Source organism: Exophiala dermatitidis (assembly GCF_000230625.1).
Source record: "Exophiala dermatitidis NIH/UT8656 unplaced genomic scaffold supercont1.6, whole genome shotgun sequence".
In the NCBI taxonomy this organism is placed as follows: Eukaryota; Fungi; Ascomycota; class Eurotiomycetes; order Chaetothyriales; family Herpotrichiellaceae; genus Exophiala; species Exophiala dermatitidis.
The window spans coordinates 2,321,017-2,337,259 of NW_008751651.1; the positions used below are offsets into that span (position 1 = coordinate 2,321,017).

Genomic DNA, 16,243 nt, shown 5'->3' on the forward strand with positions numbered 1-16,243 from the left:
AACGTTGCAACTCAGTAGTGTAGGTGTTTTGTCGTCTCTGCAGCCTTTTTATGTATTGGGAGTCCTACTCTGCTGTGCTCAGCTCAATTCAGCTCAGTTGTGCTCAACTCTACCAATCATCATCCTCGCCATCCTTATCGCGGCCCCTTCCACTCATGGCACTCTGTCTCGCTCTCAACGCCTCTGCCAGCCCACCAGCCAAACTCCCTCCTCCCAGACTATTGGGCGTAGCTCTGCCGGAATCGGTACCACTTCCTGTTGTGTTTGTCGCGCTTCCCAGACTCATGCCACTATCTCTAGCGGGTGATACACCTGGCTTCTTAGCAGCATTGGGAACAGGACGTTTCGCGGGCGGTGCGGGAGGAGTAGGTTTTGCTTTATGTTGGTGCTGGCCTTGTTGTCCTCCATTGAGCACGACTGATGGCGTGGGTCGGGGAGGAGCAGCTGGTGGAGCTGGTGGTGGGGGCGGCGGTGCAGCGGCCCGTTGTTCAATTTCCTCAACGTAGGCCGAGGGTGCCCATCCCTGAGCATTGGTTTGAAGGTTTTTGCAGAGCCACCAGCCTAAACGGACACAGAGGGTGATTAGTAGCTGACAATCATACTGAAAAGACAAAGAGAAAATTGTTGGCTTACCATTCCCTTCTTTCTGGACAATCTCCACAATTTCCCCGGCCTTAAGGGGCAATTCGTTTGCGTTGGACGAGTTGAAGTCGTATTTGACTTTTGCTTGAGGTTTGGATGGAGGAGGAGCTGCGGCCGCCGCAGGAGGCGGAGGTGGAGGAGGAGGAGGAGCTGTACGATGATGCTGAGAATGCGTGGCTGTGGTTGCTGACGAAGCCGAAGCCGAAGCCGACTCGTTGCGAGAATGTGATGAAACCCCGTTCGTGACCTGATTGTATGCTGATGTAGCCGAGGCAGCAGCAGGGACAGGAACTGTCCGTTGAGTTTGAGTCGCAGGCCTTGCTGGTGTTACTGGTGCTGCCGCCGGTACAGGTCGCCTTGCTGTGGTGGTCTTGGATGGTTGTCCACCTGGACCGCCAGGTCGAAGGAGTTTGCCGGTTGTGATGGGTCTTGCAATGGCTTTGCCACGCGGAGTAGGCCTCGACACCGAGTTGGGCGGTTCGCCCGGAGGCACATGAATCACACCAGACTTGTACATGTCGTCTCTGGGTATGGATGGATCTTTCTGGACTTTCACAACCGCCGGCTTGCCCGGCTTCTTGTTGTACTCGATATTGCTGGAGATCCGGAGGTCCATCCCGCCAGGGGCCACCGTCTTGAACTGCAAGAAGAACTCGGTCTTGAACACGCAGCTGATAAGCGGATCTGGTTCAGAAGGAGACCCTACGCCCAAGGCGAACCAGTCGTCGCGCAAGTTCGATGTCGAAATGTACTTGACGGCGCCGATTGGGATTGTCCTTTCGGCTTGAATCTGTAGTTGATTGTTCACCATATGTTGCACAACGATGTAGACCGCCTTGTTTGTCAATACCAGAATCCGAGGCATGGGTTTGGACGACCTTCCAAATTTGGTCACTAGAAGCTCGCAACGAGCCGAGAAGACACATCGCTCTTGAGCACCCAGATGGATTGAGTCTCTCAGCACCCGCCCAGACCCTCCCGGCATATTAAGCCCAAGATAGTCGCCGAAAAAGCGCCGGGACCCAAGCAGACTGTATCTGCGACGTTCTTTCCGGCCCGCCAGCAATTTGTGTCCTTGATCTCGGAACTCGATTTCCTTGACACCGGCTTTGGATTTGCGCCAGAACCGCTGGATGCGGGTTGCCGCCTCGGCACGGTACCGCAGGTAGTTTCTCCACGCCCGTTGAATACGGACGGCCATATTGTGCCAGTACCGGTCGCGCATGTGTTCCAGCCCGAACAAGGTTTCTGGAGTCTTGATAAAGACCTTGGTGACACCCATCTGATACTCCTCCTTGGGAATACTGGTATCTTTGAAAATGATCTCTGACGCCGTCCTTACATCGCCAGTATAGGTGTATTCTCCGGCGTAGGAGAGTCTGGGCGAAAGTAAGGCGAATCTTTCCACAAACTTGTCGAATGTTTGACGGTATGCAAACCCTGCTCGCCTGATACGCACGTTTTCCTGTAGACCAAGGTACTTGATCTGATGCAGAACATTATGATCATTGTATTCCTTTGGAGACTTGTTCTCGTTGGGTTTGATGGTTCGGATATAGGACGGCTGAGCCTTCATCAGGGTGTCGACCAGTTCATTGGCCGACTGTCTGATCTTATCTCCAGCAGTGGGAGGGCGTCGTTTGTCGTCTTGGTCCACCCGATGCGGGAAGAGCTCATGTAAGAACCCATTAGAGCTCTCCCCGACCAAATTGAGCAGGTCTTTCAACAGTTGATCTTTGTTCTTGTCAGTCATCCCGGCCACCTGGTAGTTCACATCACCTGCGTAATGTTTGATGATGAACTGTCCTTGCCTGTTCTCGAAGTTCGGGTTGTTGGATAGGAAATTCAAACGGCCGACGAACGTCTGATCTGCCGCCGAGGAATCCGCATGAGCAGTAGCGCAGGCATCGTTGAGAGCGGCGAATACCCCTGGAGGTCTCTTGTCCTCGATCAGGGAACAGACAACCTTGTTGTCGAAATATTTGATCGGAGTCCACTGAATTTGTTCCCGGGCGTACTCTTCCTGCTCGGCCTTGAGTGTCAACTGAATGAAAATCTGTTGCAACTTCTCGTTGACATAGTTGATGCACAGTTGCTCGAAGGAATTCTTTTCGAATATTTCGAAGCCATAGATATCGAGAATTCCGATGGTGTTTTTCACCACACCTTGCGACGTGAGAGAAGCATTCGTGCGGGCGACAATCCAGTCAAAGAGGTTGAAGTAGATTGCCATTGCCAGCGCATCCCGCACAGCACCGGCTTGTACCGGGTTAAGAGGAGATTCGTATATCGATCCCCGTCGTCCTCCACCACGGGCGGTTTCCACAATTCTGACCGTCAGAGCCTTGTTGACATGTGCCGACTCGACTTCCAGCAGATATGCCACAAAATCCACCACCGAAGAGTCCGCAATGTCAACCCCGCCTTGGTCATTTTCTCGGAAAGTGATATTTCCAATCCATAGAATGGCTGCAAGCATTCGAAAAATGTTGTCTTGCTCGGGCTTTGACAGACCAATAATCTGCATGGCTTTCAATGTCTCTCTGAAATCGCTTGCATCGTCCATCCCAGGAACGTCAAAACACTTTGACTTGCTCGTGTACACGTAGGATTGCGGCGGCTGCACTCCGAACGAATCCCGGTATTCTTGGGGCGCGGCCTTTGTGAATTGGTAGAAGATATGGAAATTCCTCTCGTTCGTGATTTGTCCCACCACTCGGGTCTTTTCCAGCAAGTAGTTGGTGACTTTGGCGCCTACCGGCTCACCGCTCTCGTTGAACTCCAGTTCCAGGTACTTGCCGAACCGCGAGGAGTTGTTGTTTCGGAGGGTTTTGGCATTGCCGAAAGATTCCAAGAGAGGATTCGTGGCCAGGACCATATCTTTGGTCCTTTGAATCCTGGAGTCGGTGCCGCCGGAGACGCTGGCAATATACTGCATCAGGCGTTTAGCGGCTTCGGTCTTGCCTGCGCCGGACTCGCCGGAGATAATAACACATTGATTGTCCTTGTATGCTTTCATGTTGTAGTACGCCGACTCTGCAACCGCGAAAACGTGGGGAGGGACCTCGAGTCGGTTTCGGCCTCGATACGTCTCGAGCACTTGATCCGTGTAGATGCCCAGGTCTCGGAAAGGGTTAACGGATACCAGCACATGGCCGATATAAGTGTAAATTTCGCCATGTTCAAAGCGCTTCTTCAGGTTCTCGTTGATTGCTTCGTTGGAGACCTTGCTCAACAGCGTCAGATCTGAAACACCCACTTCCTTCTTCTTTGTGATTTCATATGTCGCCTTTTTGATCTGGGGCTGCCCGGCGTCTCCGTCTCTGGTCTTGTGGCCGCCAAAGAGCGAGGTTTTGGGGGCACGCGATGACTTGCCATCGCGGCGCTTCGTTTGACCCTATACCAGCTATGAGTATGTCTCACAGATTGAACAGATTGCCGCAACTCACCATCCTAAAGAAGTTCACTGATCAGGACATGCGCGCGCAGAGAGGTCGGCGGGACAATTGAGGTGAACAATAGTGCTGGAGCACGCTGGACTTAACAAGCACTGTGTGCCTTATCTGAAAGGAAATTGTGAAACGAGGATAGATCGGTAGCCAGGTCTCTTTCAGATGCGGCGGTGGCTGCAAGGTGCCTGCGGCTATGGCCCGTGAATTCCTAGTAATTGATGAGCGTGAACGGGCTGGAGGGAGATACTAGAGAACAGCCTATGACATACTAACGAACTTGAACAAGCGGAACTTCAATCTGCAGTCGCCGACACAGCCACAACCACAACTACCAGCGCTAGCTTTGGGCAGTACAAATGGACAATGTGGTATATTATTATCGCTGAAGATGCTGAGGACCTATTCGAGCAACATTGCTGTGGGCGTCCTATGATAGATATCCGCCTTGCCACTATATCCGTTCGCAGTGGCTGTGAATCTGTGAACGCGCAATCACGCTGGCGACACAGCATTCTGTTCGCTGCAGTCCATTTGACTTAAGTAACTCCCTCAGGCGATGTTACAGTCCAAACAGGCACCCGTATTCTGTCACAATGATTTGCAGATGGAGTCTCCCCCATGATTTATGCCTGATGATATTTCGATGCTGCTGCAAAAGCCAAGGTAGGATGATAAAGCTGGCTTCAAACTCCAGGCATCCTTCTGGCTTTATTTCTCATACCCGCTCCCTCCAGTTACACGATATACTCATTTTCCCAGAATTCGACTACATTCCGTGTGGCGACTGGGCCGAGATACTCAGCTATCATTTTTCTGCCATCACTTGTTCTCGTAGCCTCCTCTAGGAGCCGGATGGTTGGGAAGAGACTGCCCAGGGTGTCCGCAGCGTGTCTTGAAAGAGGCTGGACTGGCGCTGTAAAAGTTGCATGAGCCATCAGTGTCGTGGTGGAAGGAGACGGCGTCTGTGTTCTAATCTGGTGGGCCTTCTCAATCTCGCGGATGTACTCTTCTAGTGTAGGTAGGATGCCTTCTACTGTGGGCGAAAGGAGGACCGGGGTAGTTTGAGCATTCAGGAGCCTGCGGGTTGTTCAGAAGTGCCCTCTTGACTTCGAAAAAAGGTCTCGCATACCCAGCCTGCAAGGCCAGGAACTGCTGTACGACCTGCAGACCTCCAGCGGACTGTGTGCCAGACTGCACAAGCATCACCACCCCCATATCTGCTGCGTTTTTCTTGACAGGTAAGTCTGATTGCAGACGGTCTAAGTTCAAGGCTGGATCGTCCGAGGCCCACAAGAGAAGGATACAGATGGTGCAAGGACCGGCTTTTCGTACGAATTGACATTCGAGATCAAAGATGGAAGCCTCATTCTCTGCATCAAGCATTAGCATGCTCTGTTTCAGGAGGCCCGCGGATACCTTGAAAAGAACAAATGGCTGAGGAGGTTAGGCAAGGGCCCAAGGTGCGCCATTCTAACCGGCGCTGGAGACACTTGGAGATTTGGACTGGGATCATATTGACATTGGAGTTGGGTATTCGACGAATGTACAAGCAGGAGGTGGGAAGTTATGTCTGTAAACATGAGACCAGGCAGACACTGGCAAATAGAGCACATGCCAAGCTCGCAGATATTCAGGCATCGCCAACTTGAAGGTTCGGAACAGGCGTCCTCAGGTCTGTCACTGTCTCTTCTGAGCATCACTGGGACTGGTCTTCTTTTCCTCGACTTGAAGTGCCTGCTGTTTATGTTTCTCTTCCAGGGCCTTTTCAGATTCAAGGATAAGTTTCTCTGCAGGCCCCGGTGCCGGCGGCTCCTTTGCCGCTGCGTCCTTGTTCTCTGATATCCAAGACGCTATACGAGCAAATATGCCAGCCGGCTTCTCGGTTGTTTCCTCCTCTTTCTCCTCGTAAATTTCTGCTGGCAAGATTCGTATGCTAGCATTTCGGCTCCCATTCTGTTCTTTGGCTCGTAGACGGAGCACTTCCCTTTCCAGCTCAATGAGCGCTCTTCTTGTCGCCTTTTCGGTCTCCTCCAGATCATTCAATCTCTCATTCACATCATCCCGTCGATTGGTCTCTTTCCGCCGGGACCTCCAAGACTCGAGCAATATCAAGCTGGCTGCGACGCTGAATAGGAATGCTTCACTTATAAAGCTGGCCCCTGCATCGATGGCTTTGGCTTCGGATAGAGGCCTGATCTTCGGTTTGATACGGGGCTTGGGCGGATCTGCGGACTCTTTCCCAGCCTTTGCAGCTGCCTCTTCCTCGGCCTTCGTCTGCGCCTCAGTCTTGACTGTGGGTATTTGGCTGTGCTTGTGTTTCTTGGCTGCTTCCTGCGCGGCTTCTTTTGCGGCTTGTCTCTCTATAGCGGCTTGGTCTTGTAGGAGCCCTATCCGCCATCGCATGTCGATTCTGTGCAGCCGTTGAGCAAAAGATATGCAGGTCCTCCGGAATCCCTCATGTTCGCGAGCTTGTCTCTTGATGAAGTTCTTGGCCTGTCAGCACGATGAAAGAAAGTAGTTTTGCGCTGGTCACTTACGGCTATAGGCTTTGCAAGCGTTCGGATGGCTAATGAGGTAAACTTCAGAGCGAGAGACATTTCGAGGGTGTACCGCTGTCTTGCTAATGCGTTAAAATGTCCGACTGCCGCCTTTCATGGACCTAATGGCCCTGCTGAGGCTCGATATTACATGGATCGTCTTTGCATTATACAATATAGTATTGCACTATTGTAGACAGCAAAGACACAGCCATCGACATCATTCCGGACCCATATTATCCGGATCTGATGGGTTCGACAAGGCTCGGAGTTTCAGCAGCCTAACGACCGAGAGCGATGCAGTGGTGGACAATGGCGCATTTTTCCCCACCGCAGCTCAGGCCCCATACATTTCCAGGTACCGCTGCACTGCAGTGCCAGTGCGCACCTTATTTCTTGCCAAGCCCACGGCATCCCAGTCACTTCCCTTTTCGGTTAATTGTCAACATTGCCTTTGCGTTGTCCGCGAGTGATACTACCACCACTACTACTACTGTGATACCACTGCATTGCAGTAAGCTACGACCTTTGTTTGCATTGCAGCATAACATAGGCAGTTTCTCTCCTCCTGACAGTGCATGATCTACGCTCATGCTGTTGATCGCGCGACAAGATTTATCACTTTTCTACTCCATCCTCCAGTGGCCCGCAATAGCACACCGTGACCCCGACAATCGGGCAACACCCTCCAATGGAGGTACTCTCCCCTCGGCCTGTGAACATCCAAATGCAGCCTCCCAAGGCTACGAAAAAGTTGAAGCCGGAGTCGAAACCTAGATCAGAGGAGAAGCCGACCAACCCTGACCGGATCGACGACAAATGGCGACCTCCCTCCACCATCACAGAACCCGGCCCTTCCCCGGAGACCTATATTATGGGTAGAAAGCTTGGAAAAGGAGGTTTCGCTGTGTGTTTCGAGGGCAGAACATTGAGGACGTCTGAAGTATTCGCGCTCAAGGTTGTCAAAGCCAAGGTGGAACAAAAGAAGATGATGGAGAAATTCCGCACCGAACTCCAGATCCATGCCAAAATGCACCATCCGAACATTGTGGAATTCCTGCGTGCATTCACCATAGGCGAGCATACTTATGTCGTACTCCAGATGTGTCCAAATGGGAGCCTGACGGAAATGGTCAAGGCGCGCACATGCCTGAGTCTTCCTGAAGTTCGCAGGTTCATGATCCAGATCTGTGGAGGAGTGAAATACATGCATAAACGGTCGGTCATCCACCGGGATCTGAAGATGGGCAATATATTTTTGGACTCGCGGATGAACATCAAGATTGGCGATTTTGGCCTGGCTGCTGTCATGGCGGACGAGCAGGATCGAAGAACAACACTGTGCGGGACACCCAACTATATCGCGCCCGAAATTCTGAGCAAATCCGGTAACCGAGGCCACGACAACAAAGTCGACACATGGGCCGTGGGCGTCATCGCCTATGCCATGCTCATGGGGACACCTCCATTCCAATCCAAAACCCAACAGGAGATCTACACCAAGCTACGGACGCTGGAGTATGAGTGGAAAATGGATAGCAAAAACTACATTCCCCAGCAGGCCAAAGATTTTGTTGCTTCATGTCTAAACCTGAATTCATCGGAAAGACCAGAAATGGATGAGCTTGTCGGGCACGAGTTTTTCACCATGGGCGCCATTGCCGACGAGCTCGACGTTTCGACCCTGAAATCCAGTCCTGTATGGCTCGAGAATGCAGACCCTCGTGGAGATAGGGTGAAGGCTGGCTACGGCGTCAGTCATACGAAAATATGTCGAGAATGTGGCGTGGGAGTGGGACCAGATGGACGCCCTCGGCCGGGAGTAGGCGTTGGGGCAAACATCTCTGCTCTGGTTGAGATAGAGGTCGAGAATCGAGAGGGATGTGCCCCTGTTATTCCATTACCAGCCGGCGTGCTGTACAAGCAGTTCTCTGACGCCCACGCTGACTGGCTTGCCCGTCAGAAGCATCCCCTGCTACCTACGCGGGTCCGGAGCCGCAAAGCAATCGTCGACCAGGAGGCCCCGCAGCCTGCAACAAATGAAGCCGATTCCCTGCCTAAAGCTCCTCCAGTTCCAGCCACTTCAGCAGCCCGTCCATTTCAAAGCTTCGCCGCCCAACAACGTCAGCAAGCGTTGCCGGTCGGCCTACCTCGGAGAACAGAGCGGACCCAAGACGACGCTCACAAGCACAAGGATGTTCCTGTGGAAGAGCCTCAATTCCAGGCACTTTTGAGAGAACGGCCAGTCAGAGCAGCCACCATCCGTGCAACTAGAAGCACCACACTGCGTGAGGCGATCTCATCATCATCAAAGACCTTGCCTCGGTCGAACACAGTCCCTGATGCAATGGCCTGTGTCGCGAAACAGATGGAGGGCAATTATCTAGACGCAGGGCGGCGTAAAGCCAAGGAGGTCCTCACACTCAACCAAAAAACTTCAGGTGAAATGTTTACCAGGAAGCCGATGCGGTCATGTATCGCGGCGGATAATGCAACCACACGCCCACCGTCCTCGTCATCTATTTCTTCGGCATCCTCTGAAGAGCTTCCGGTTCGGGTACTTCGCCCAACGGCTGCCAACGATCGAAGTCTGAAGGCCAACATGGAGGACAAGCAGCGGCAGCCTATATATCCGCCGCAGCAGGCTCGCGCAGGGTCGGAGTCGTCAGCAGAACAGAAGCTTACGCAGCAATTACCAAAGCACCAACCCAGGATCATCTCTAGCCACGACCCGGCACTCTCTGTGCCCAATTCGAGGAGCAGAGACGTGATCCGATCGCTGCGCTCTTTGCACCAAGCTCTAGATAGCCGGACATATGACGAGGCTGCGAAGCGACCTCGATCTGGCTACGGCACACGTAAAGCTCGGGCGATATCAACATATCCAAGAGTGGATAAATGGGTTGATTATTCGACCCGTCACGGCATTGCCTATATTCTCTCGGATGGCACTGTAGGAATGATATTGAAGTCTTCGAACGACAACTCGATTCCCAGCAGCTGTGTGGTGATCCGAGATGCCAGCAACCATACGATTCGGCGGGCGAAAGGGCTTGAATATCAATTCGTGCCTCAAGGGAAGAATGCTCATGATGTTGAATTTTACGAGCAAAGCGACTACGAGTGCGGGATGAAGCGGCTAGACGTCCCAGCACGCAAGTTTCGGCTCGACCTTGAACGACATTCCAGTCAGATGGCAGCGGCGAGTGCGATTCAGGCGGGGTTGAATGGTAGCGAAGCGGAGCGGATGAAGGAGGTGGCACTTTTGGACAAGTTCGGCAAGTACATGAACAAGGCCAGCGGAGGCTCGGGCAGTGACGGCAAAAAGACCAATAAGAGCGAGCACTTTGTCCACTTCTATCAGCGAGTCGGCAACGTCGGTGTGTGGAGGTTCGCAGACGGAGGACTACAATTCAATTTCCCCGACCATACCAAACTTACTCTCTACCGGCAGAACTTGACGGACGACAGTGCCAGCGACAGCCAGCAACTGCAGCAGTACATGGTTGATTGTGTCTATCTTGTCCCCACCGACGCAATCAACGTGGCTCGCCATGGGCTGATCACTGCCGAAGCAATGGAGCGACGAGACCAACTTAGTCTTCCCCTTGAAGATATCATGCTCAACATCCTTCGAAGATCAGAGATGGAGATTATTCGCACGAACGAGATTCGGGATAAGCTGAGCTGGATCCGAGCCGTGGTAGGGTGTTGGATCAAAGAAGGAGGGCTGGGGTGGATGGGAGAAGAGAAGCTGGGTTGGAGCGGACTACAAGAACGACGCGACGACAAAAGAATCAAGTTACAGTGGGTGACAGTCGGGCGGTATGGAGGAGATGGTGAGGGAAAGCAGTGATTTGCGTCTGTTACTGTACGGCCTGTCAGGCGTTTGTTTCACGGTCTTCGAGTTTGCAGCGCTGCAGCGTTGGTGTTGGCCATGGTTGGGCATATCAGGGATATGCGGGCGTTCATCATGATGTCTACCTTAGTTTTATTCTCGTTATCGGTTCTTCTTAGAATTGACGATGGCATTGTATCGAGAACTGGGGTCAAAGGGCTCCATGGGCCTGAAGTGCCCGAACTCCTTGCTGTATTACTCAGCCCGGCGAGTCGCTTGTGGTTCAAGGTGCAGGCGATTCTTAGAAATACATTTTGATATTGTACGCGCACCGCCCTCCCTGCACTGTGCCACTGTGAAAGCTTAGGTACGACTAGTAGTAGTATTTCAGGTTACCAAGGTACTACATTAGTTGTATGGTGTTGATCACGTTTCCGGGCTGGGATATTGCATCACTTTAGGTGCTCATCAGTTCGCTCCCACTTGATATCACCAAGTCGATCCGGCTATTTTATCTCCGCGTGTATTTATATTTCCCTGCAGTATCGCGGCCAACACCGCTACTGCCTAGGTAGACTACTGACAATCAATCCCATCTCAAGGCTCGCTTCCCGGTGGTTCTGTCTTCCCCCTCTACTCCGGACCTTTGTGTTGTATTTGCCTACCACCCGCAGCCTCGCCGGTCGGCCACTACTAAGATTCAAAAGAGACACAAAGTCAGAGAGGTAGATACTGTACTCTGTAAAATACCAGAATTGTACTACACACGACATTTGACGCCTCGTCCATCCGATTCCGTCCCAAGAAACTTGACTGGGCCACTACACTACCACTACACTACGACAATACTTTGCCTCAGCTGTTTGCACCGTCTGTTGACTGTCCTGTCCTCCATCAGTATTGGTCCATGCGAATTTTTGGCCGGAATTGACTTGCTGTGACGGACCTGAGGCTGTGCTGGCCCGAGGGATACGATACGGATCATTCGATACGACTGCACGTCAGATCAGATAGTACATAGGTATTCTTTGGTGTATCCAATCCCTTTCTTTTATCGGTGGTGATATCCTCTGAATATTTATTGTTCAATCATGGGCGGCGGACCATCGGAAAAGGAACACGTCCTCATCGCCCTCTTCGAACCCGAACCAAAGGAGATAATTGCCGAGTTGAAGAGGCGGTTCCCGCATTTCGAAATCACGTATGTCCAGGTGTCGTTTCCAAAGGAAAAGGTGGTGGTGGGGAGTGAGACGCAGGGGATAGATGATGGTGAGTCCTGACAATCTATTCTGCTTCGTTTGTTTTGGATTGTTGTTACGTGTACTATACGTACACGGTACAGCCCGCACTTGTCACTGTGTTTGAGACGAGTTGAGGTTGTGGTCTGGACATGGTATGGCTTGTTTGGCTCCTCGGACTGCCAGACGGACTGATGATTGACACTACTTGCTACCCGGTCGAGTCGACTTGCATTGCACTTCATTGCCAGGTCAAAGTCACAAATGAAATAGATTGATCATTTGAGTCATGGTATGGGTACGAGCACCTGGGTCCTAGGCTAACTGCATACATGGCTCTCTAGAACTATGGCGATCCACCACGATCCTCCTCACGCTGTTCACGCTGCCTAAGACGCCGGATTTGGTTCCCAAGTGAGTACACACAGAGTTCATTCCTACTATACCTTATGTTATGGATCGAATGAAATTGAAGGCCCAGACCCCTTCGTCTCTATACTTCATTGCTTCATACAGGACGGTCCCATTCAGATATTGTTATACTGAATGGAGTCTGGAGAAATGGAGTCTAGAGGCGAGGCTGCTGCAGCACGGCTGACTTGGAACACGGGATTGTTATTGTTCTCATTCTGTTTTCCTCCTCCTGCCTTACCCAAAGTCCATTCTCCTCCTCAGAACACTTCTCAGAACAGAAACTCCTTCCTGGAGCTGGCCAGGCCAGGCCCCTGGTCAGGGATTCATTCAAACGCCGCCTCCTGGCTCAGCACACCGCCACACACATGCACAAAGATCCCTATCACCTCTCTCACTCTGTAAATGCATGAAACTATGCAGATCATCTATATTTGCCTCTGTCTCCTACTATGCAACCACTGACAACCACACCCCCTGGTGGGCCTTGTCTTCCAGCCTCAAACTCATCCACCTCTTCTCCGCCGGGATCGACCATATCGCCAACCACCCGATTCTCACAGACAGCCAAATCCCAATAACCACGTCTTCGGGAATCCACGGACCCCCAATAGCCGAATGGGTGTTGATGACGACGTTGGTGGCCAGCAAACATTTTACCGTTCAATACGAGTGGCAGAAACAACATCGTTGGGCTCAGGACCGGTCGCAACTCCGCGGGACGAGTGATTGGGTGGGGAAGACGGTGGGGATTGCTGGGTATGGAAGTATTGGGAGACAAGGTGAGTCTGAGCGAGCGAACCTGAGCGCAGCGAAGGGGAGCGAAGCAAAAGCCAAGCGAAGCGAAGTGAATGCAGAATAAAGCGAAGCGGAGCAAAAAGAAGCAAAAGCAAAGCGGAGCGAAGAAGAGCAACGCCTTTCAACTAAGAGGGTGTCGTGATTTATCTCTGACTTTTTTACTTTCTTTCTAGTCGCCCGCGTCTTCTCATCCTTAGGCGCCCATATCCACGCCTACACCGCGTCTCCGCGAACCACATTGGAGTCTCGCGCCGACACAGGCTACTTTGTTCCTGGCACCGGTGATCCGGACGGTAAATTTCCTAGAGCATGGTACAGCGGGACAAGCAAGACTGCTTTACATACGTTTCTGGCCTCAGGCTTGGATGCGCTGGTCATTGCGTTGCCGTTGACGAGGGCGACCAGACATTTATTTGGGGAGGAAGAATTCAAGTTGTTGGGAGGAGGAACGAAAAAGGCCTTACTAATCAACATCGCCCGCGGCGCCCTCATCGACCAACCTGCTCTTGTCAAAGCTTTGAATAACGACATTCTTGCCGGCGCCGCTTTGGATGTTGCGGACCCGGAACCACTACCACCAGATGATCCGCTGTGGGATGCGAGAAATGTCATTATTACGCCGCACTCGAGCGCGCTGGGGGTCGAATATACGTCTCGCTCGTATGATTTGTTCACGACGAATTGGGAGAGGTATGAGAGGGGGGAGAGGTTGTTTAATTTGGTGGATCGGAAGAAGGGGTATTAATCCTACGGAGCGAAGCGAAGTAGGTTCTGGTAATACCTAGGCTCCGAAAAGGAAAGGGGATTGCGTGGTGTGGAATAGGAGAGGATGGGGTCGGTGGGAATGAACCACCTGTGAAGTTGGTTGTGCGCGAGTAATGAGGGCAGAGAAGCACAAACTCCATGCGGTGCAACTTGAACCGTGCAAGAAAGAATGGAGCGATGGATGGGTGGATGGATCGATGATTGTTGTTGAGTTGATGCCGGCGCGCACGGAGGTCAAGGTCAAGGTCAAACAGTCAAACGCATCCAGGAGCTTACAGTACATCGGCTTTACTAGTAGCCTCTGCCTCCGGCTGCAATGGCGAAGTAGATCAGGTGTGCCACTGCCAGTGCCCTGATCCGACTTCATCTCATCGGCATGGACTGCAGTTGTCAGGCTCCACGGCGTATCATTGACTACATATGCATGGTACATATACTCAAATACCTACAAAGTTCAGACATGTCAACTGACAAGGTCGGGAGAGCAAAGAATCGCTTAGTGTTATAGACGTAGATGTTGTACACTGGCAGCACATGTATATTTTTTGTTCACGGCGAGACCTCCAGTCTCAGCCGCTTCTTTCCCTCTGCGAGCGAATATACTCGACTACACTAGGCAAGATCTCCTCGGCCGGCAGACTTGCGCGGACCAAATCTCTTCGGAGCGCGGCCCAGCCGTCGTGCCCGGAGCCAGTGTCGTTGTCACTGTCGCCGCCTCCAAAGAAAGCCTCCTCCTTGCGAACACCACCCAGGTTCAACACGCCAATGCCCATGCCTCGCTCGTGCGCCCGCTTAACCAGCCTCCAGGCCGAATACGTGGCCAACGACGAGCCGACCACCAAGACCTTATTGGCTGCATCAATGGCCGCTTCGGCCGCAGACTTGACAGAGGCAGGAATCGATTCGCCAAACATGATGACATTGGGTTTGAGAATCCCAACACCACCACCAGTACCGGTCATTGACTTTCTGTCCGACCCCGGGGTCCACGCGCCATCGGCATCAACGTCCACATGGCCCTTTGAGCCATCACTCAAGATCGGCGGCCTCTTCAAACAATGCGGACAAGCAGGATATCTGAACGTAGTATACGGCGCCCCGGGGACATCGGCATCGCCGTCCGGGTTTGTTCTGAACCCTTTACGCCTCCGCTCTTCAGGATCTTCAGTGTCCAAGGCCCCCGATGCCAACAACTCTTGTAAAAACGCATTCCAGGCAGGATTCAACGCGGCCAATTGTGCCTGAAATGCTTCTCGGTCAATCAGTCTCTTGCAGCTCAGACATACCAAACTCCTCAGAAACCCGTGCAATTCGATCGTCTTCGGCAGCTTCGGATGGGCAATGGGATGGAACGAGTCCACGTTCTGCGTGATTACCGTATCTACCAGCCCCAAACGGCCTAGGTCGCGCACCGCATAGTGGGCGGCGTTGGGAGAGGCGCGGTGCAGTCCGCGCCAACCCAAGAATGATCGGGCCCAGTACCGCTTGCGCGCTTCGTGGCTCGCGACGAATTCGTGGAAGTAGATCGGTCGGTAGCTCTTGTTTTGGGTGTATGTGCCTTTGGAGCCGCGGTAGTCGGCGAGTCCGGATGCTACGCTGATTCCGGCGCCTGTCAGGAGGACTGTTTTGCCGCCACCCCCTTGAAGGTTCTCATTCTGACCTGCTCTGTACACTCCATCACGACCGTCTGTGCCGACCGTGTTTTCGTCGATCGAGGGAACGCCGGAAGGGTGAATGTCAACCGCAGAAGAAGGCGAGGCAGACACTGGAGACCCGGAGCCGGAGGTCAAGAAGTTGGCGAGCGCGGTAATGGCACCATGTTTGGTCGCGGCAGATGGTGGGATGATCAGCGGCGGTGGAAGAGGCCCTGTGTAGGGGATGCGCAGAAGCGGTTTGGACATACGCGGAACAAGAGCATGGTTCTAAAGGAACAAGATCAAGAAGGTCCTTGATTTGTATACATGGAGCACTTTGTCACGCGGCAGCGAGTCTTGACGTCCGAGGCGTCGAGCATTCCGCCAATCAAATGCTCCATGACTACGAGAAAGCCGTGACTGGTCCAGTTTGATCAGCATGACTCGAAATTGGTGGCAGTGGCGCCGTCAGTCTGAGTCAGTTGTGGAGTGTCTACCACTACAACCTCGACTTCAGATTGGGGCTTTACAACTGCAGGTGTGCAATGTTGGGAACTCGAATGGTAAGATTGCCTAATGGTTTCTACTTCACCTGTATTTGTGTCTCTACCCAGAAAACCACTGGCTATGCTACAGCCTGCGCTTTGGCGAGCAACCCGGGAATGACTCGAATTTACAAGTCGAGGATGAGAGTTTTCGATAAGTATGGAAGACGCCAGGAAGAGCAGCAAGCCCCAGACTTATAGGCACGTACCTATTATTAGGTACGTACCAAGGTACCCAGGTAGGCATCGGTGCTACGCTTCGATTTGTTACCATGCATCTTCGGTCTGATAGGCGGAGGATCCCCATCAATCCTGAATTTCGCAGAAGTTCAAAAGGGATTCACCACCCTGCCTCACTCTATCCTCTCTTCTTTTCTCTCTAG

At 52.4% G+C, this 16,243-nt stretch overlaps 5 protein-coding genes across 5 annotated transcripts; 2 read left to right on the forward strand and 3 right to left on the reverse strand.

Annotated features, from left to right (window-relative positions):
- Positions 1-109: 109 nt before the first annotated feature.
- On the reverse strand, positions 110-4,094 carry HMPREF1120_07656 (myosin I; the record flags this gene model as incomplete). Its single annotated transcript, XM_009161884.1, has 3 exons — positions 110-561; positions 634-4,039; positions 4,092-4,094. 3 exons carry the CDS (start codon positions 4,092-4,094, stop codon positions 110-112), a joined length of 3,861 nt encoding a protein of 1,286 aa, XP_009160132.1.
- A 1,677-nt stretch (positions 4,095-5,771) lies between these two features.
- HMPREF1120_07657 (uncharacterized protein) lies at positions 5,772-6,691 on the reverse strand (the record flags this gene model as incomplete). Its single annotated transcript, XM_009161885.1, has 2 exons — positions 5,772-6,581; positions 6,632-6,691. 2 exons carry the CDS (start codon positions 6,689-6,691, stop codon positions 5,772-5,774), a joined length of 870 nt encoding a protein of 289 aa, XP_009160133.1.
- Positions 6,692-7,322: 631 nt separating this feature from the next.
- Positions 7,323-10,487, forward strand: HMPREF1120_07658 (serine/threonine protein kinase; the record flags this gene model as incomplete). Its single annotated transcript, XM_009161886.1, has 1 exon — positions 7,323-10,487. The coding sequence occupies one exon, from the start codon at positions 7,323-7,325 to the stop codon at positions 10,485-10,487; it is 3,165 nt and encodes a 1,054-aa protein (XP_009160134.1).
- A 1,073-nt stretch (positions 10,488-11,560) lies between these two features.
- HMPREF1120_07659 (D-3-phosphoglycerate dehydrogenase) lies at positions 11,561-13,661 on the forward strand (the record flags this gene model as incomplete). The annotated part of the gene is made up of 4 exons (XM_009161887.1): positions 11,561-11,738; positions 12,052-12,121; positions 12,617-12,900; positions 13,090-13,661. The coding sequence occupies 4 exons, from the start codon at positions 11,561-11,563 to the stop codon at positions 13,659-13,661; spliced, it is 1,104 nt and encodes a 367-aa protein (XP_009160135.1).
- Positions 13,662-14,157: 496 nt separating this feature from the next.
- HMPREF1120_07660 (NAD-dependent deacetylase sirtuin 4) lies at positions 14,158-15,645 on the reverse strand. Its single transcript, XM_009161888.1, has one exon. It carries the CDS (start codon positions 15,580-15,582, stop codon positions 14,251-14,253), a length of 1,332 nt encoding a protein of 443 aa, XP_009160136.1. The 5' UTR covers positions 15,583-15,645; the 3' UTR covers positions 14,158-14,250.
- Between the last annotated feature and the right edge of the window lie 598 nt (positions 15,646-16,243).

Excerpts from the sequence above, each read along its gene's own strand:
- HMPREF1120_07660 (XM_009161888.1), bottom strand. The coding sequence starts at position 15,582 with ATGTCCAAACCGCTTCTGCGCATCCCCTACACAGGGCCTCTTCCACCG.